This window comes from Rhincodon typus, chromosome 20, assembly GCF_021869965.1.
Source record: "Rhincodon typus isolate 14 chromosome 20, sRhiTyp1.1, whole genome shotgun sequence".
Classification (NCBI taxonomy): domain Eukaryota; kingdom Metazoa; phylum Chordata; class Chondrichthyes; order Orectolobiformes; family Rhincodontidae; genus Rhincodon; species Rhincodon typus.
In genome coordinates this window covers 27,128,290-27,149,612 of record NC_063351.1, presented here as the reverse complement: position 1 = coordinate 27,149,612, position 21,323 = coordinate 27,128,290, and the positions used below count along the sequence as shown (strand labels likewise).

The 21,323-nt window shown below is 40.4% G+C and overlaps 1 protein-coding gene across 1 annotated transcript in view; it reads right to left on the bottom strand.

The window, feature by feature from the left end:
• Nucleotides 1-21,323, bottom strand: part of LOC109914527 (inactive carboxypeptidase-like protein X2) — a 141,161-nt gene that overhangs the window by 2,905 nt on the left and 116,933 nt on the right. The window contains exons 12-13 of the mRNA XM_020514124.2: nucleotides 6,932-7,071; nucleotides 4,334-4,433 (exon numbers count right to left, since the gene is read on the bottom strand). Coding sequence (XP_020369713.1) covers nucleotides 4,334-4,433; nucleotides 6,932-7,071 — 240 coding nt within the window. The remainder of the gene's footprint in view (nucleotides 1-4,333; nucleotides 4,434-6,931; nucleotides 7,072-21,323) is intronic.

Sequence of the window (21,323 nt, the reverse complement as noted above, 5' to 3'; positions counted from 1 at the left end):
CACTGCCTCAACCAGTGAAGGTCAGCATGCTAAATACCTTCTTCATCACCCTGTCCACCTGTGACGCCGCTTTCAACGAACTATGTACTTGTACTCCTAGGTCCCTCTGTTCCACAACACTCCTCAGGACCTTACCATTTACTATTTTATCTTGGTTTGACTTTTCAAAGTGCAACACCTCACACTCGTCTGTATCAAACTGCATTTATCAATCCTCAGCCCACTTCCCCATCTGATCAAGATCCCACTGTAATTTTTGATAACCTTCTTCACTATCAATGAAACCTCTTAATTTTGTATCATCAGCAAACTAAGTAATCATGCCTTGTACACTCACATCCAGATCATTTATGTTCTAGAGCAATTATTTTAGTCCCAGCCTTGTAGCAAGCACTTGCATAAAGTCAAACATGTCAAGACTCTCTATCTCATTTTAAGAACAAATGCATCTCTCAAAGCAAGGTATATTGAATTCAGTTTAATTCAGTGCTGCTATAAGGAGGATTTTGTGCAGAGTGTTGTCTCAGGCAACAGCATCTTCTTTCTTCAATAGAGTGTTGTTGAAGGCAGTGAAGCAGGTGGAGCCTGGAGGCATTTCGCAGAATCCCTACAGTGTGGAAACAGGCCCTTTGGCCCAACAAGTCCACACTGACCCTCAGAGCATTGCACCCAGACCCATACCCCTATAACCCACCTAATCTACACACCCTTGAACACTTTTGGGCAATTTAGCCTGGCCAATCCACCTTGCCTGCACATCTTCGGACTGTGGGAGGAAACCGGAGCACCCGGAGGAAACCCAAGCAGACATGTAGGGAGAATGTGCAAACTCCACACAGACAGTCACCCAAGGGTGGAATCAAACCTGGGTCCCTGGCGCTGTGAGGCAGGAGTGCTAACCACTGAGCCACCGACCTGGACAGTATGGGTAAGCGTGCCTCTTTTTTCTCTCTTCCTCCATAACAAACCCAGCTGCAACATTGACACTTCCCATAGGATTCGAAACACTCCCATCCTCCATGCCACAAACAGCATTCTGCTGTTATCTTCTAACAGGTGCAAAGTACAACAATATGACACTGATTCTCACATTGGCACAAATCTTTTCAAAAGTCATTTACTAACTCTCACCTTCTCTTGGAGGAGGAGAAGTTATTTTGTAAGAACCAGTAAAGGTACAGAACTGTAAAAGCTCCAGCACCAATCCCAGCCCTCACTCAAATGAAGGAAGACAAAGACATTGCCAGCCAGGCAGAGTTGATGTTTAGACTTGAGGCCATACTCAATGGCATAAGACCATAATGTGAAATGAAAACTCAGACCTCAGCAAGCATGGAAATCTTAATTTAAGGAGATGTTGCATGGACCTCATTGGCTCCAGTGGAAGAAGCTGTTGCATTGTATAAGTACTGGGTCTTGTGACGTGGCATTCTGACTACCTCAGTGCTGAATGTCGCATCTTGCACCCGGAATGCTATGGGTGATGACAACTTTTCAGCATGGTGTCCCAGAACATCCTCATTCAGTGACGCTCCTGCCCCTCTCTAATCTGGAGGACATTTCATCGAAGAATAACAACTGTGGCTCTCCTCCACTTCCTCTGTATCATGAAGGCACTGTTTGTTGAAAACTCCGCCTTAGAGAGGCCACTCCCCATTCACTGGAGGATCTGAGAACTTCCAGACTCCTGCTCCTCATCATTCTCTGCAAATGTTTGTGCTGCTGCTGACGCAGACCAACAACACATTGTGTACCCGCATCCTTTAGGGTTGGTTCCAATGAGTCGATGTGGTAATATCAGAAACATCCCAGCTCCTCAGGAATGTGATCAATCAGTAGTCCCAGCACACACAAAGAACAGTTAAACAGTGTCATCTAAACACTAGGACAAGGAGAGCAATGAGATGCCTCTACATGAACCTTTTACATAGCAGACTTGATTCAGAGGTATGTTAGACCAGCCATGAGACACACAAAGAGTAGGAGCCTCCAAGTGTCGTTAGAAGAATGAGATCTTCTCTCAGCAATCCCCACCCCACATCCCCAAGATTACCCAAGGTAGCATTGCACATAAACATAAACAGTTGTCCTAAGTATGAGTAAGCAGCTCCTGGATTTTTGAACAGGTGATGAGACCTTGGATTGTATTTGTGAATTATAGAATGCAGGTGAAAATATGCAGCTCACCTGATATTACTTCACAACAGTCATTAGGATCAATTTGCAATGATCAATGACACAGTCAAAATTGCTTATGTCCAGGATTTCATCGAGATGGTTGGTCACTACATGAGGTTTAAGATCCAGAATTCTATCATCATAGCTGTTTTCAACCTGTACTATATAAATGGCTCATTAACACATTAGCTCCTTGAAGGGTCTCACATCACTCACAAGTAAAGCACACTCCCTCAGACAGAGAAAACAATCATTTACTCTGCCCAATCTGGATGTGGTGACGGCCATTTTTCACTTGCATTGCACGCTTTGAACGAAGTGGAAAGCGACACGGGTTGAACTTCAGAGTGATTCATAGCTACGGCATGTCAGTCTAGGTTACATCCCAAAACCGTCATGTATCTTTTTGCCTTGCACTCCCTGTCAATCCCAATGGATTTGAGCTTCCTCGTGTTCCCACCCGACCTTTTATTGAAGTCTCAACTTCACTATTTACCCACAATGCTCAGGTACACAGTTTGAATTGTATTATGTCCCCATCGAAGCCAGGGTGATGGTGACTGTCGATGGCCAACCTCCTGCAAATACCCTGTGTCCTCCAGCACTCTTCTGTCTCCCTCCTTTATGTGTTAAGTTGTCCCTCACCCACCCCTTCACAATTATTGTGTCCTCTGCATCTCAGCATGTTCCCTGAAATCTCTACATTTGACTTCCAAAACTTCAGCACCACAGCAGTGACCCCTGATAACCCTCCTTGACTTTCAGTGAACAGAACTCCGGGACTGACTGTGGTCAGCCTCCTTGTCTAACTTGGAGGTACAACCCAAACTGATGACTGACTGAGCCCTGACTTATCTCTGCGCACCTCCCTGACTGGAGCCCCACTATTCCCTGAGGTGGTTACATTGGACTTGCAGGACTAACTTTCCACTCTCAGAGTGCAGTGTTATAAAACCCCTGACACTTCCAAGCAGCTGACTGACTGTTTTGAAGCCCATATAGTAATATTGGCTAATGCTCTTGACTTATTGTGCATGTATCCTCTGACATATCACAGACCACTACACTTGACTAAGGGCATAGACTTTGAGGCATGACAACTTGGTTGAAGCACATTGAGTGTATTTGTCATGTAAGCTGCTGGCATGTGATGTAGGTGTGACACTGATGTAGCACGGTGCCATATAGCAACATGTCCACCCCTTAAACTGATCATTGCTGGCAAAAAAGACAGCCTACTGGGTTTTGCGTCTGTGCTAATTCAGAAGTAAGCCTCCAATTTCTAACCAAAGCACCAAGGTGAAAAAAAAGGCAAGGCGGAGATGCTGTGGGCATCCAAATAGATGCAAAGAGAGTGATCGCTAAGACAACAAGCTTAGAGTGCAGGCATGCGTCATGCATCTGATACATGAGATTAGTACCTGTCTCTGTCTGCAAAGTGCCCTGGCGGCAGCTTTGCAATGTAAGAGTCAGTGAGCACAAACCCGCAGGATTGAAGTACCAGATTGTATTGTAAGTGAGTTGGAAATGTGCTGTGATGATGTGGTGAGGCTGGTGCTTTGCCAATGCCAGCCTCTGTGGACTCTTGAGGGTGCAGATGGTTGCTGTCCACGAAGCGTACTCTGAGATGTTGGGGAATACTGGCCAAGATGAGCGCCAGGGGAAGATGCTGGCAAGCTGTACGCATCAGGCCCCCTCAGCCTTTCCTGTTAGGATTTGTCACTGTCTACTTGCTCTCACTGCCAGGGGAAATTGAAACCAGCATATAACTGAGGTAAGATTAGGTAATAATGAGATGTTACTGTGTGTAAATAGGCCCCTCTTTGCTCATCAGTGAGATTCTCCTCTAGCTAATGAAACTTCAGGCGTAAAATCAGACTTATCCTCTCAACATCGAGAAACTCATTTTTCTATTCTCATCGTATTTTACCAATTATTCTTGCCACGCCATTCAGGGACTGGGAATATTCAGCCCTGTTTCCTCTTGTGATATGAAATAGTTGCTGTTACTCCATCCCAAAAGAGACTGTGTACCAAGATCTCTTGACTCTCGCGCAGTATTTAATTTACATGAAATTTAATTCAATTTACATTCTAATATAATTCATACCATAATTTGTATAATTTCGGTAAGGGAAACATCATCATTTCTTACCTGTTGTAACATCATGATTGATGCCTTCAACTGATATGACAGCATTCGGAATTCCTTTTCCCTGTGGATCTTGCACTATACCTTTGATACCCCGATGGACCTGATCAGGAAAACAAACAAGTCTGAAGCTGACAAATGTTAAACGTGAGTCTTCTGTAACTGTAAACCCTGCAATTATTATAACTATTAAATGCCAATTGGTCAATTCACCCTGTAATTGCTATCATAGCATTCCTCAAAAATATTTTGTGTCATGACAGAACTTCCAGCATTTTGTGATGGGGCCAATGTATCTTAACCATGCAATTAATTGCATTAGGATCAAGTCACTATGATGCAAACAGCAAATTAGTGAAAAGATACATATGTACAAGAAGAGATATGAGAGTGCAATTTTTCAATTACGGATGAGGTTTACTGTCAAATGTTTAGAACAGACACTGCAGTGCGAACAGTGCACTTATAATTTGAGTGAACTCAATGTCAGTTCTTTAGTAATAAGCTCTATGTCAGAATTATGCAAAGAGTGGGGCAAAGATTTGGACATTGGTAGAGGCTTTCTTTCACTTCAATTCTGCCAGTCTACTTTTAGCCCTTTGCCCTATGTGTCTTGGATCAGGTTACTGATATGTGAAAAAAAAACTTTTTTTAGCCTTTCCTAAGTCTTTGCAAATATTTCTAATTTCCCTGTTTGACATTTCCCGGGAGCAGTCTGCACCGAGTGAAATTTGCAGGTGGCAGTGCTCATGCAATTCATTGGCCACTTGGAACAGCAAGGAGAGAGACCTTGTCCACTCACGTGGACAAATAGGCTTTTAGAAGCTGGCATTCATGGGAAAACCTGGGTATGGGCTGCTCTAGCTTTTACCACTGCATCAGAATGGGTTAACAGACCCACCATGTAAAAAGCGCTGGATTTAAAATGAAGGTCTGCTTCCAATGCTAGTGATGCATTCAAGTCCAGGTCTGTTTCTGATCCTGATGTTAAAGTGGTGACATTGAAATTAGGACTGTGGGTTGACTGAAGGATGATGATTTGAACTGCTTGCTCGGGACAGCAGCAGACTCATTTTCAAACTTGTTCTTACAACGTACAACTCTTGAAGTAACTTATAAAGATTCTATTCCACTGATTTTTTTTCTGGTGTTCTACATAAGAGCGCTGCCTTTTTAGAATAAAATAAAAATATGAACCAAAAGGAACATTATTCATTTTCTTGATAATTAACTTTGACGGGACAATTCAGGTCACTTTTTACGAGGGATAAAATTAGACACCCTTGCTGTTTTAACAATAAATCCTTCAAGCAATAAATCCTTCTCTTTGCTCGGTCCATTATCATGATTCAAGTTTCAAAGAACAGCTATTAGCTCTGACTCAAAGCAGCAATCTCACAGAACCTTTCGTAGGTTCCACCTAAGCTCCCCACATTGTCTTTTGATGCAAGCGCACATAATAGAGGAATGAACTGAGTTAATTATTCTCAAAGAGGGCACTAAGCTTATCATAGATGGGAGAAGTGTTAGAGGGCATGTCAAATGTAGCAGAGTAGTGGTGACTCATCCCAGAAATGAGACAGTAATAGCACTAACATGAGTATATTGCTGAAAGTTTGACAGTCATTGTGTGTAACAGTCTTCTTCCATTCAGTGAATAGAATTATGGCCACCATAGTCATCACTTCTCTAAGCAACAACTATCATTTGCTATAATGATTTCTCAAATGGCTTACAACTGTGGACTACTTTTCTGTCTGTGAGCAACAGGAGCAGGTACAACACACTGCAGACATGCATAAAATATCAGAAAATTAATAGACTAAAATAAATTAAAACTTGGCTTCAAATTTCAGAGAATTTCATTTTAAAATAGTTCAAATGTTATTTCAGTCCGCATATCTTTTACTTCTATTATATCTGGCTGATATACTGAAGTCTCCAAAACTTTTATGGATTTTAAATGACAGTGAGTCCTTTTTATCATGCCTGGGGTATTTGGGATAGTACTGGTCTTGAAATTGGGTTATTAACCTTACCACCCCGTTTAGCCTTACAATGCATTTTGTTGCAAACCTCTCTCAAGTCTGTAACCATAATGTATGTGACATTTATGAGCAATCAATTCAGTTGAGAAAAGTGGTAATGCCATGGAATTGTTGGCTCATTGAATGGTGCCACGTAACTGAAAAGGTTGGGAACCACTCATTTACCAGTTAAGTTAGTGATAAGCCTACCCTGGCTGGGCCTGTGCAGTTCTAACGCTATAAGACAGGGAGGTGCTATCCGTGGACCTCCCCACATGTGACTGTGACTCCATTCCTGCACTTACCAGGTGTAGCAACTCAATGTTGGTCAGACCTAGTCCTCGGAGCAGTGTCAAAGGGAATGTTTACAAGGCCAAATTCTCAACAACACTGACAGCAGTGACTCCTAAATGATAATCAACTTCATGTGGTTTTTTTGTACACCTCCATCACCCAGTCCAGTCCACTTTGTGCAGCACTAGAATAGCATTATAACATGACCTGGAAATAGTCACTTCAGATTTGGATAGCACAAAGAATGACTATATAACATACATAACATTCAATAACATACCTGTTCCATGAAAACAAGGAGGGACTCTCTGTTGTTTTCCCACTGATCTGGCAGCTCACTCTCATGAGGGAATTTGTCACAGCCGACATACATAGAAATCTCAAAGGAGTTTGTGTGCAGATAACTGAAGTCATTCATACCTTTAAAGGACAAAAAAAGGCATCTTAAAAATAATTACCTGGCCAATTATCGTTGAAATATTTAATTGAAAACAAGGATCCATGATTTACTAACATTTACTCATACTACTTATTTCAATTTCCAGTTTACTTAAATGTATTTTACCAGTGGCTCTCTGTTACAGAATAATGAAATTTTCACACTTCTCTGGATATATAGTGGTGACAATCAGTTTTTCAAAATACATTGAGGAAAATTGACTGTTGTGGTCCCTGTTTGCCATCTCATAAAGAGTTTATTAAAAACTGTTTGTGCTTTCAATATTTCAGGGTATTGTTCAATGAATAAATCTATAATTTTAGGAATCAAACTTTTATATCTAGATAAATGATCTATTAAAAGCACAGTGGAGTCAGTTACAACAACTTACATTATATAGTGCCTTTAATGCAGTCAAACATCCCAAGGCAGTTCACAAGTATATAGTCAAACAAAAATACACACTAAGCCAAAACAAGGCACGTTCAGACAGCTGACCAGATGCTTAGTCAAAGAGATAAGTTTTAACAAGAATTTTAAAGGAGCAGAGGTATGAAGATTTGAAAAAGGATACTCTAAGTTGAGATAGCTGAAGGTATCATAGATTAGAAGAAGTGAGGAATCATCAAAGACAGATTTGAAGAACAGAATACAGCACTTTGAAGGTTGTAGGGATGAAAAAGATTATAGAGGTAAGGAGAGATGAAGCATTTGAACATGAGGACATAAACTTAAAATGAGGCATATTATGGACTCGTTGCTAAATAGGTTAGTGAGAGCAGTGGTAGTGACTCAGTGGGATCTGTTGCAAGTTAGAATACCACCAATAGAATTTTGGATCAGCTCAAATTTATAGAATATAGATGCAAGCCAGTCATGACTGGGCTTAAATAGTTGAAATAAAAACAGAAAATGCTGTAAATTTTCAACATGCCAGTAAGTAACTGTGGAGAGAAATGGTCTTTCAATAGAATTGTTCTATCATACCTTTTTTTTAAGGGTTTGCCTAACTCTGTTTATAGAAAGCTGCCTCCATTATAGGTTAGCATGCATGGAGTCCTGCGCTGTAGCTTTAGCAGGTTGGCATCTTGTGTTTAAGCATACTTGATGCTGTTCCTGGCATGCTTTTCTAGACTCCTCATTGAACCTGGTTTGGGGGTATTGATAAAGTGAGGAATATGCCATGCAGAGTGGTTTAATACAATTTTTCTGCAGCTGATTCTCACACGTTGCTTCACAAATGCCCAGTTTGGGCTGCTGGACCTGCTTTAAATCTATCTCATTTAGCACAGTAGAAGTGTTTGAAAACCACAAGAGACGGGTCCTCAGTGTGAAGGCTTTATACAAACTGTGTGATCCTCACTCCTATTGTTAGTGTCATGGACATCTGTGATGGGGATATTGGTGAAAACGTGTCCAAGTGGGATAATTCCCTCTTCTATCACAACCTGCTATCGTGTGCCAGACATGTCTTTCGGGATTTATCAAGATCATCCTGTAGTGATACCACTGAGCTATTTTAGAAACAAACATTAAAGTTTAGCAGCCAGAGTTCTTCCGTGTCATTGTTATCCCCAATATATCTTCCAAGTGGTGTCCAGTTTGGAGGAAGACAGATCCATTATTTGAAGGAGAATAATAGTGGTAATCAGCAGGAAATTGTCTTGCCTATGTTTGACCTGGTGCCATGAGATCTAGAAATTCAGAACCAATGCTAAAGATTCTCAGGGCTATTCCCTTACATCTGTACTCCAAGTTGCTGTCATTTTTGATGAGTCTGTACTACCCCTGTGAGATACCCAATGATGGTGATGGAGGAGTTTGGAACATAATGACAGAATGATACCATTTTCTGACTATGGCTATGTCAGGCTATTGATTGACTAAGTTATGAGTCTGATCTCCCTAGTTTAGCACGATTTTTAGAGTTTGGCAAGGAGAACCTTCAGAATGGACTGAGCTGGGCATGCTTTCGTAGTGTCTGAATTAAGTGACTGATTGATTTTGGATGGTCAGTCGAGTTTTAGTCCCATTATTGCTCATCATGGCAGTTTTAATATAACTTGCTTAGCCATTTCAGAGGGCAATTAAGAGGCAATCACATTGTTGTGTGCTGAAGGACATCAGACCAGATAAGGAAAATGGGCTTTGTTCCTGAAGTACATCAATAACCAGTTGCATTTCCTTTTACAACAATCTAGTAGTTTGATGGTCACAAGTGAAAGTTACTTTATATATTTAAGAGCTATAATCTGATATGGTGTTATTGATACAGCTAAAATTTAGTTTCTCAGTAAAAATAAAATAAGCCTTTTCAACAAGGGTCCTTTGATCAGTCTTCCATCTATGAGTAATCTAACTAGGGAGCAGTAAAATGACTTCTATAAACTATATTGAATAATCTAATCAAAAAACAGAAAGTGCTGTTTATGTCAACAGAGAAAAACAAAGAAACATTAATTCTGTTTTTCTCTCCACACATGTTTTCACAGGGCCTACTGCATTTTTCCAGCATATTCCACTTTTGCTTCAGACTTCCGGCATTCACAGTTCTTTGTTTTATTTTACTGAATAACTTAATGCTCAATTTCTAATAAATTAAATACTTTGCTGTAAAAACAATTTTAGAACTCACCAACTAGCAGCTGCAGGCCTAAGAAATCAAGAAATATTTGAAGAGTTTTCCTGAAGCAGGGCCAATTGTAACCTGAGGGTGTTGCCAGTATATTTGATGGAGCGGACTTGGCAAAAAAATAGAACTTAAGTCAGGCTGAAAAGACACTGGAAACCCAGCATAAGCCGTTTCTAGTGTAACTCACTGTCATTTAATACTCCAGAAACTTTTGTGTTGGTTTGGGTGAATTCACCCAGATTGCATTGATGTAACCAAAGGAAACTGGAGACATTCAGCCCCAAGACCTTTAATACATGCTGTTGTGGATTGGCTTTAGGACCCTGGAGCAACTTTCCTATGATATCACAGGGCTGCTCCCCACTGGGCATAAATAGTGGTGTGGGAGGAATAAAAAGGAAGACAGAAACACACAGAGGCCAAGGCGGAAGCTTTAAGTCTAGCTATTTGAGTGTAGAAACATGTGCAGAGAAGCATGTAGAACTAGACTTACTAGTATTAGGTGGAAGACCTCGTGGAATAGTTTCCAATAATACGACAGTAAGATGACAGCGTTGTTTGTCTCTGAATACAATGTACTGTCGTATTTAATCTTAACACGTAATAAGTTCTCTGCAGTGACTGAGAAAAATTAGATGACTAAAACTGAAGTGCAATCATTCAACAATAATTTTCCACTCCAAATATGACCATCGTAATTTATAATGGGAAAAAATTATGCAAGCATATTAATAATATATGAATGGGATGTGAGGTTTTACAGAAGAAAGTGCAGGCACAAGACCTTTCCAAAAGACTGAAAATTGTGAGATTTTGTTAGATGGTGACTTTTGATTAGATAGGCTGTTTATAACCAAAAGATGTGGTCATCAATTTACCCTGCGCTGCACTTTTTTTGCATGCCAGTTGCATCAATTTTCTATTAAAAATATTTTATCAGAGATGTCAGTGACATTGAGTTCAGTGTTTGTATATGACTCAGTTGTGGCACCTTTGATGTAACTGAAAGCATGTCTTAAGTCATTGTGATTGATAAGATATTGACCTAGAATTTCCTCATGCTTTTTGCTACTATTATAGTGTATGCATAAGCCTGCTTTAAGTGAGAAAATATGTGTGTCAATGACATCTGCCATTTTTACGGAATAAAAGTTCCTGTACACAAACTAACCTTCTCTTTTGGACTACTTCCATGCCACTGTTGCAATGTCCTTGTCACCTGGACTGTTTTTGTTTTTATAACATTCTTGTGAGTTTCCCAGTGATTATTTTGACTTTTGTTTCCGTGAAACCTGCATAATGACTTCATAACAGAAGGCATTTTTCTTTGTGAAGTGTGCTTAATCTGACTGACAACACTCCTAGGGGTGGTATCTTTGAATCTATCTGCCTTGTAATACCCTGTCAGCAGGAATACTCCCATAGACAGAGTTCCTAGTCTCACAGGAACATTCAAGCCTAAACAAGAACATAAACAAAGTTGCTGGAAAAGCTCAGCAGGTCTGGCAGCATCTGTGAAGGAGAAAACAGAGTTAACGTTTCGGGTCCGGTGACCCTTCCTCAGAACTTCCTCGGAAGATACAAGCCTTCTCACTGCATGAAAGTACAGTCCCTAGAGAAAACAATGTATGAAGCATCCTTCATAAATAACACATTTTATTGTTTGCTTTTACTGTGTATTATCCTGGTGCTTAGTTGTGTCTTTCTACAACTTGTTTTAGTGCTGTATCTAACAGTAGCCTGAGAACCAGCAGTGGTGGGATTCTGATACTGAACTGAAGGGTCATGGGATCGAGACAGGTCTTGATAAATGGCACCTGCTTCCCATCATGAAGCCGCTGCTGGTTGACCTCTGGACAGAGCTCCTGTCGTAACACGTTCTTGCCTGCTAGGCTCCACTGACGTAATGGTCTTCAGGAGAAGGACAGGATTCGAGTGTGTTTTGAGAAAAAGGCTTTTTGATTACAAGAGTCACCTTTTCACTTGACCCCTGTTATCAATTAGATGACTGGTGCGATGATATCAAATCCTGAATGCAGCAAGTCACTGAATTTGGCATCAATTGGAAAATAGAATTAAGGGTGGCCCCAACATGAGGACGGATGTGATCAGAGCTTTGGGCATAGAGACATGAAAGTGAAGGCCACTAGTAGTCTCTGGGTGCCTCTTACTTGGAGATCTACTGCAGACCAGAATCCTATTACCATTTGCTATATTTCTACTCAATAACATGCCACAACTCATAGAATATCTTCCTCTGTGCACACATGTGCCTCGCATGTTATTGGTCTTCAATGAAAGCGCAGAACTCTGTCACTCTTATAGGTTCCACATACCTTCTACCTCATTCAGTGAGATTTCCTGATATTGTTTAACTAGTTTCCCTTCCCTGCTGTCAGTCTTTACACTGGCACCTTGGAAATATCAGGCAGATGATAGAGGCATTACGTTGAAGAGGATGACACAGTCTCAATGGTGGACAGAAGAACTGGACTTTCTACTTGTCATCTGGGCCTTCAGAAAGAAGCCTATGCCTCCTCCCTTCTAGAGTTGTTCTCCTTCTTCTCCTCTATGCTAATGATGGAGTCTGCAAAAAGAATATTACTCTATGACTCTAATAAGCATGGGGGTTGAATGATTGAACACATCCCCCTAGGGCACAGTACATGTGAATAGCATTGGAAAGATGAGCATGTTTAATTATGCAGACAGCTGTCGTGGTATTTACCCGGCAGCACATCCATCAGCTGTGACATCAAAGCCCTGGAGATGAATAGCCCTCATATTAACGTGGGGGTGAGGGAAGTCAAGTTTTTTAGTCTTGGTACCTGCACACCACTGATCTGCCTCTGAGAAGTTTGTGCACCAACTTGTCCTACAAGGAAATTGAAAATATCTGTGAGACTAGCTGTGAGATTAATTGTGTCTGAAGCACTAATACAGAGCTGGTATGTGAGAAGTGCAGGTTTAAGGGTGCCAAGTTGGTGTGGCATGTGCGAGGAATGCAGAAGTCAGTTACTGTGTATTTAGGAAGCAATGTATTCATGTCTACAAGAGGACAGCAAGTCAGAAGTGGCCTGAAACTGAACACAGAAAAAAAAATGTCAGTTGAATGATCAATGATTTAAAAGCATTTGCTGTTTGATTGCTCAGGGTTAACAAGAAAGAAACACAGTCTCATTGTTCCTCCCTTCTTGCGATATGATCTCCGATTCCTGTTAGGATGGCCGTTGTGCTCCCAGATACCACAGTTTTCTCATTTCAACCTTCCTCTGTGAATCCTTGAAGGTCTTCAACGAAGAAGTTGCAGATCCTCTTCCTGATTATATTACTGCCTAATGAGCTCAATGGTTAGCTTCCTGGGCCCATTTCTGCGCAACCCACTCCCTCAGGAGAAAGTCTGAGGTCGTCCTGAAAGTGGACCTTATTAACAAGGTATATTTGAGCTGCTGATTCCTCCATAGGCTGATCAGGTATTTGAGAGGAATGAATATTGGCCAGAGACATTACTGGCAGTGCTCATAAGATGATAGGGCAGGCAAAAAAAGAACAAAGTGAAATCAGGACCAGGGTTTTGGCAAGTTAACACACTAGAGTGTTCTATTTTTAAAAACATCAATATTTTAAGTTGCTGAACATTTAGAAATCTTCAATTCTGCAAGAACCACAACTATCCTGCTTGTCGTTTTCAACTTATGTGTACGCCTGTTGACTATGCTCTGTGCTGTCAGTCATGTCTGTGAACATTGTTACAGGGAGGGATAAACTGAAAGTAAATAATAGATTGTGATTGCGGACATTTAAAGAAACACTTCTGTAATACAGTTCTGTCCACACTGAGAATCTGGAGAGTGTCTTCTCTGCATATTACTGATATATAAAATACAATGTTTATTTTAATTGCAATTGTTAGAGGTCCTGAAATAAGCTATTGGCTCAAGATTTACATAGTTAGGAGACTTAATGCTTGTTTTAGGCAGCCAACAGTGACAATTAAAAAGTATTCCAACTAAAGCTCAGTTAAAGTATTTTCAGGCCTTCTTTGGCCACAGAAGGCTGGCCTATGAAAATAGGACATGTGCCATCTGTCTAACCCTTTCATAGTGAGGATAATGAGGTTCAATGTCTACTTAACTGAAAACAAGAAATTAAATGGATAGAGAAGCAGGAGCGAGTATTTACCTCTGAGTTCCAAATATGTCAGTGAAGAATGATAAATGTAGAATGTTTCTATATTGTGGAACTTCTATTTGTTGCACTGAAATGTGATTTGTATTGATATTCCAGCGTAAACAAATAAACTCTACAAGGCCCTGGTGTGTAACTTCCGATCAGAGCGATCGCCAAAAACAACTATGTAAGTCATGACACAAATATGGCATAAGTTATATTAAGAAAATTCCAGAGCATTCCATTGGTTGTATAAACTGAAGCTAAATGCTATAATTGTTGGGGTGATCCATGAATCAATTCTAGAATGTTGAACCAACCATCAAAAAAAAATTCACATTAGTGTATTGTGATTTCTTTCCATAGACAACGTATATTACTATTCAATCCTAAAATAATCATGTAAACTGGCATTCAAACTTTAATGTAATGTAATGTTGTCAGTATCAATTTTCTAAGATATCTTGTCTGTGTCATAACACAATCTACTGGAACCTTCATTCCTGTATGGACATTTTTCAAAATGCTTCTTCTTTTCATGAATCATGTGAAGAAAGGTTTATTAAATATAATGCAAAAATACTGAGTAATGGTGAAAATTACAGACGTGGGAATTACATTATTTTTATATTAACCAGTGACTGGACCAAGTAAACAATTTGGAGCCATGCCTCTCTCTGCAAATCATCTCCATCTATTTATTGTCTGTGTTCTGTCATAGTTGTGAATTATTACTGCACCGAAAAGTGAAACAGTTATCCAGCTCTTAAGAATATACCATATCAAACAATAAAACAGCTGTTTGTTCTCCAAAGTGTCTCCCTTCTATTCATCTCCAACTTGTACGGGTTTATGTACCAAGTGTGATTGTAGCCATTTGGAACCTTGCCTGAATGTCATTGAGGTGTGAATTTATGTATAGAGCGCTGCGGGTGATTCAATTACAGATAACACAATCTTCAGCTGCTGCCTGCACCAAATTATTTGTCAGCAGTGGTTGATACATCGTAACCAGGAGCATACGTACTGGTAAGATCTCCCCATATTGTAGAAAAGGGTGCCAGTTGTTTTAGCTCCAGAACCATTATCTTGTCTGAGACCACTTAATTTAGCACAGGCCAAAGGCCAAATGTAAGAACTTCCTGATGTGCACTGCACAGCATGACACTGTACAGTGCTTCATCACTTAGCGCCAGTCTGCAATTCATATCAGGAAAGACAATCTACTGGGAGTAACCATGAGACAGTTATTATCAGCAAGTGGACCATCATTATAAATTATGATTTACACTCAACAGCTCCACTGAGATATGAATCATATCCCTTAGGCTTTCAAAATGCATTTTGTTTCTAACATATGTTAAAAGATTAACTATATGCAGAACGAGAAGAAGTTGATCATGAAAAGAAGTGACAACAGACATATTTGATAGTGCATGGTCCCTTGTGGCATAGTCCTTGTGCATCATTTCTCTTGGTGTGGTACTTCCTGGCCCAGCCTGACAAGGTTCATGGTTGGCTTTCCAAAGGTGCATTTCCCTGCAGCATGATTCTTGAAGGATGGTTGCTAAAAATAGGATTTCTCATTGTGCTGTTCCTCATGGCACTGATCTTTGTGATGTGCTTCCATTTGTTACCATTGCTTATGGGACTGATCCACCTGGCATACTTCCTCATGTTATAGTTCCAGTGCAACTAAAGGTAGACTGAGTCCGGACTACCCAGTTATTATGTGGCATGGATTCAGAATATTTATAATTCAAACTTTCTCCTCTATTTGACATTGGAGTGGAAACTAATTCCAGCAATTTGGATGTGAGGCAACACTGTCTCACTAATATTTGAAAAATATTTATCAGAAATATCAAGTATGGTGAGAAAGCTTAAGAAGCTAACAGAAGTAAAAGGTAATATTTTGCTAAAATTTGAGAAGTCATCAATTTGAAACATTATCCCTGTTTTTCTCTTCACTGAGAACTTAAAGGAACAACAGTAGGCCATACAAAGTCTCAAATCTGCTTTGACATTCAAAACAATCATGGCTGATCTTCAACTGCAGTTCCCTGCCAGCTGCCCAAGAGACCAATAAAACTATCTATATCAGCCTTGGATACACTCAACCATGAAATTTCTGCAACCCAAGAGGTAGAGAATTCCAAAGATTGACACCCACTAAGAGAAATTTCTCCGACTCACAGCCTTAAATAATTGATTCTGAGATTGTGTTCCTTTGTTTTCCATTTCCCCACCCGGTGAAATACCCTTTGTGTCAACCCTACAAGCCCCCTCACAATCTTGTATATTTTAACATGATCAGTTCTCAGGCAGAGATACCAAGTGTACCATACGAAGTAGTGGTTTGAAGATGGTCCCAAGTCCAGTTTCGAGCCAGTCAGCCAAACAGCGATCAAGGTTTGAGTGAGAAAAGCCCTTGAGTAGGATGAAAAACAGAAAATGGTGCAAGATAATCAGGCTGAAAGGCAAAATAATTCTAAAAGTCTTGTAGTTTCTCCTGGGCATCATAATCATTGAACACAGAAAGCAGAAGGCAGAAACAGAGACACAGAAAAACACTTTGCAAAAGTTTGGGTGTATCCATGGCTGATATAGATAGTTCTTAACGGCAAGAAAATAGGTCACTTTCACTCTTCTCAGTGAAGAGAAAAACAGGGATAATGTTTCAAATTTAAAACTAAGAAATTTTAAGCAGCAGCAGTCAAAGCAATACTCATAAGTGTGAAGAAATATCCTTTGGTAGTGTGGATGAGCAGAAAGATCTCGGTGTCCATGTGCATAGATCACTGAAAGTTGCCACCCAGGTTGATAGCGTTGTTGAGAAGGCGTACAGTATGTTAGGTTTTATTGGTAGAGGGATTGAGTTTCGGAGCCATGAGGTCATGTTGCAGCTGTACAAAACTCTGGTGCGGCCGCACTTGGAGTATTGCGTACAGTTCTGGTCACCGCATTATAGGAAGGATGTGGAAGCATTGGAAAGGGTGCAGAGGAGATTTACCAGGATGTTGCCTGGTGTGGAGGGAAGGTCTTATGAGGAAAGGCTGAGGGTCTTGAAGCTGTTTTCGTTAGAGAGAAGAAGGTTAAGAGGTGACTTGATAGAGACATACAAGATGATCAGAGGATTAGACAGAGTAGACAGTGGGAGCCTTTTTCCTCGGATGGTGATGGCTAGCACGAGGGGACATAGCTTTAAATTGAGGGGTGATAGATATAGGACAGATGTCAAAGGTAGGTTCTTTACTCAGAGAGTAGTAAGGGCGTGGAATGCCCTGCATGCAAAAATAGTAGACTCGCCAACTTTAAGGGCATTTAAATGGTCATTGGATAAACATATGGATGATAATGGAATAGTTTAGGTTAGATGGGCTTCAGATTGGTTTCACAGGTCGGCGCAACATCGAGGGCCGAAGGGCCTGTACTGCGCTGTAATGTTCTATGTTCTATGTTCTATGACAGCGAAAGAAGTGAGAAAACCCCAAGTTCTGATGAGTAAAAGAAAATAAATAAGAATACAAGCATGGAAAGACGTGACATTTGAATTTGCATTTTCACAAGGATTTAATCACAGACATGGTGGAGGCAATTTTTAAGACACAGAATTGTTTATAAATTAGACTCCAAGACTGCTTAACATGATGGGCTGAAAGGCCACTTCTCATGCTGTAAAAATCTCAGACTGTAGCAGGAAAGGTTAGCACATTTCTTTATGTAGTAGGAAGCTTTGCAAATAGTGTAATTGTTCACCAAGGAGGTAGTGAAACATCAGACAAATTTGATGAAGTTTTAAAAGCTTTGGATAGTCACTTCAGAACTGATAAAATTCTGGAATGAGCAAGATTCAATCATAGTTTCAATAATTCTTATGAATCAATAGATGATTTTATTAAAGTTTACCTCTGCAGACTCGATGAGGAATGTGACCATGGAGATATGAAGGCAGAATTGATTAGAGATGTCACAGAAGAAGACATTGATGATGAGTCTTTGTCAGATCTTTTCTAGTTAAAGGAAGCTTCTCTCTGGACAAATCCATTCAGCTGATAAGACAAGCAGAGGTCTAGAAAAGAACTGATTAATCCTCAGAAGAGAAACAACCTGAGCACAGGAAATCTACTGAATCTATCCATTTGCTTGAAAACAAAATAGGAAAAGAAACCCAAGAAAAGATTATATGACTGGGTGAACAAGTGCAAATGTCAGAAATCCCCAGCAATGCTGTGGTGCCAAAAACCCTCAAAGGCATGAGCAAAATCTTCCATTAAAACAGAAATTTTTAATGGCAAGAAAACAGGTCACTTTCAGAAAATGTATAAAAGCAGAACACTGGCATTGAAAAACCATAAAAATCAAGTCTTCACACTCAAAATTATTAATAGATATAATAATCCTCATCTGAAGATAATCCAAAACTCTTCCTCGGTGAGATTAATGGTCTCGATCAGAAATTTTGATATGAAAACCTTTCCAATAATAGGCATCTTACAGATTTCAAGTAAGACAAAGGAACAAGTGATGCCTCTGTTACACAAGCCTGAATGAGGCAGAGCGTAGATACAATGCTGTTCATTCTTTGACCAAGACAATGGAACAGAAGAGGACAAGGTTCTGCTGTTTGAATCAGCCCAGACATTGTGCGCTGCATAAGTTTAGCAAGCTGTGCTCTGCACAACTGAAGCAGACAGAGAGGAGATGTGATGGAGGCTGTGAGCTGGGAGAGGAGCACCAGTCTTCCAAGGAGGAGGACAAGGGCATTGAGCAGGGCAAACATCACATTTCACATGATAGAGCACAGCAGTGTTACATTTTGCAAGCCAGATAGGACTTAATGAACACCAGTTCAGTAGATAACTGCTGGGTGCATTGATCATTAATTGACTGTAAAATTGTTCGTGCTCAACATGCAAGCACTTTGCTTCTGCTTCAAGAGGCAAATGGAGCTTTTATTGATTTCTCTTTACTCTCAATGTTGATGAATAAAAGTGACTATTTTGAACTATTTGAAGGCTTTCCTGTATGTCATGGTGCCACATTGAATAACGATAAGGTGCTGGGTTATGGTGGCAACAAGTAAAGAGCAGCGGTGACTTAGAATGTTGTGGAGGGGATGTGGCTGAGGGCAGGTAAGTTATGTGGTCTGGTGTTTAAACAGCATCGGTTAGGACTGTGCATTTGTATATGTAAGGAAATGTCAGCCATGTCATGAAAGACTTTGATTGTGACTGCTGTGCCGTTACATTCATGAAGGGCAACTCTGGACTGTCAGCATTTGACCAGGTTTGTGGTTGCAGTAGCAAAGATGCAACAGTTCCAGGGATGCCAGGAAATCCTCGGATATCCCTGTAGTAGTGAGTACTTCCAGTAACATAAGTGGAAGAATTGGACTGGCCCCAAACAGGGAAGGCTTGGTTGATAGTTAATGAGGTTAGTTTGGGACAATCACATGATAAAATTTGCCAGGCAATGTGGAGAGAAGCCCTGAATGAAACTCAAGGAAGATTCAGTCCATGGTTTAAGAACAGATAGTTATGCGATTAATCATTCATCAGGGATTGATTAACTCCGTGGTCCAGTTCATTTAAAGTAGTAAAACACATCATAACTGAGTTGTGTATGCTGATTGCACATTCAGTCAACCTTGCTGGTTAGCAGAGTTGCAGTCTTTTCTGTACAGGGTACCTGGGCCTTAAAGCTAAAATCTCTTAAAGACAAAGGTACACATACAACAGTTGCTAGTAATATCAACGGGAAAGAAAGTCAGAAAGCCTATACTGTCTCATCAATTTCACCAACCCCAACCAGCAAATAAAGACTGAAAGAACTGCAGATGCCGTAAATCAGGAATAAAAACAGAAGTTTCTGGGAAAAACTCAGCAGGTCTGGCAGCATCTGTGAAGAAAAAAATCAGAGTTAACATTTAGGGTCCGGTGACCCGTCCTCAGAACAGATGAGGAAGGGTCACCAGACCCGAAACGTTAACTGATTTTTTTCTTCACAAATGCTGCCACACCTGCTGAGCTTTTCCAGCAACTTCTGTTTTTGTTCCCAACCAGCAACTGTCCAATGTCCTAAAATGTTTTTAATGATCACTATATGTGGAAGATGGCTTGCAATGTAACAGTTAGAATACAAATTAAACATTTCTCCCAAAATGTATTGCCAGATGTCACTTATCATAGCAATTCAAATTAATTTTTTTTTTGTTAACAACTGTTGGAAGTTCTCAGCTGCATAATGAATATGCAACATGATGATTTAATGTTAATGTAACTTAGTCCAAATGTATAATCTCAGACTTAATAAAACAAGTTTGTTGGCATCCAAAATTTCTGCATTTTTGAATATAATTGAAATTCCTAGATGATGTGTACACACACACTCTTTCTTTCTCTCCCTTTTACTGGAGGAAATCTCACTGTGAGACCCATCTAGATTTCAGAGTATATTTTTACAAATGCAACTCATAAACCACCTAAGCTACCCCTATGGTGTCTTCACATCCAATTCCATCCCCATCTTACCATGCGCCATTCACTGAAGAACTCATTACTCTGTAGATATCTATGGAGAGGCCAGCATTCCTGCCACCAATGCCAAATATAAAATGCCGTTGTCTACTTGGGTGAGCACTGGTATTACAAAGCTTTGTTGATCGATCATGGACATGGTACAAAGATGTCAGGGAAGGGGAAGATGATGCTGCATTTTTCTGACAGAGACCCGAATGTCCCGGTGGACTGAGTGGTGCAAAGAAGGGATGTCCTTTTTCTGGAGGACCAGCAGAAGAGGCCATGCCCCCAGACCTCAGCTTGATCTGAGATTGCCACCCGAGACAGTGTGATCTCAAAGATGCAGAGGAACAGCCAGCAGTTCTACAAGATCAATGACCTCTTCTGCTCCATCAGATCAAGTGACATACTCTTTTCTCTCCCATGAAGACTAATGATCTACTGGTCTCAATCTTCCTCACCCACAACAGCATTAAGAGCCACACCTATCACTTTTAGCACACTCAATTCCTCCCTTTCTGTCATTCCAGGAGAAGGCAACCCACAATAATCAGAAAGGACATTGTCAGGTGGAGGAGTGTCCAACATTCAACAACTCAAGTCCTACGAGGAGAGAATCCATAGCCTGAAAGGGAGGAAGGGTCAGAATGTATTGCCATATGTCACTTATCATAGCAATTCAAATCAATTTGTTTTTTATTGTTAACAACTGTTGGAAGTTCTTAGCTGCATAATGAATATGCAACATGATGACTTAATGTTAATGTAACTTAGTCCAAATGTATAATCTCAGACTTAATAAAGGGATGAGGAGTTCTGAGGAAGGGTCACCGGACTCGAAACGTTAACTCTGTTTTCTCCTCCACAGATGCTGCCAGACCTGCTGAGCTTTTCCAGCAACTTTGTTTTT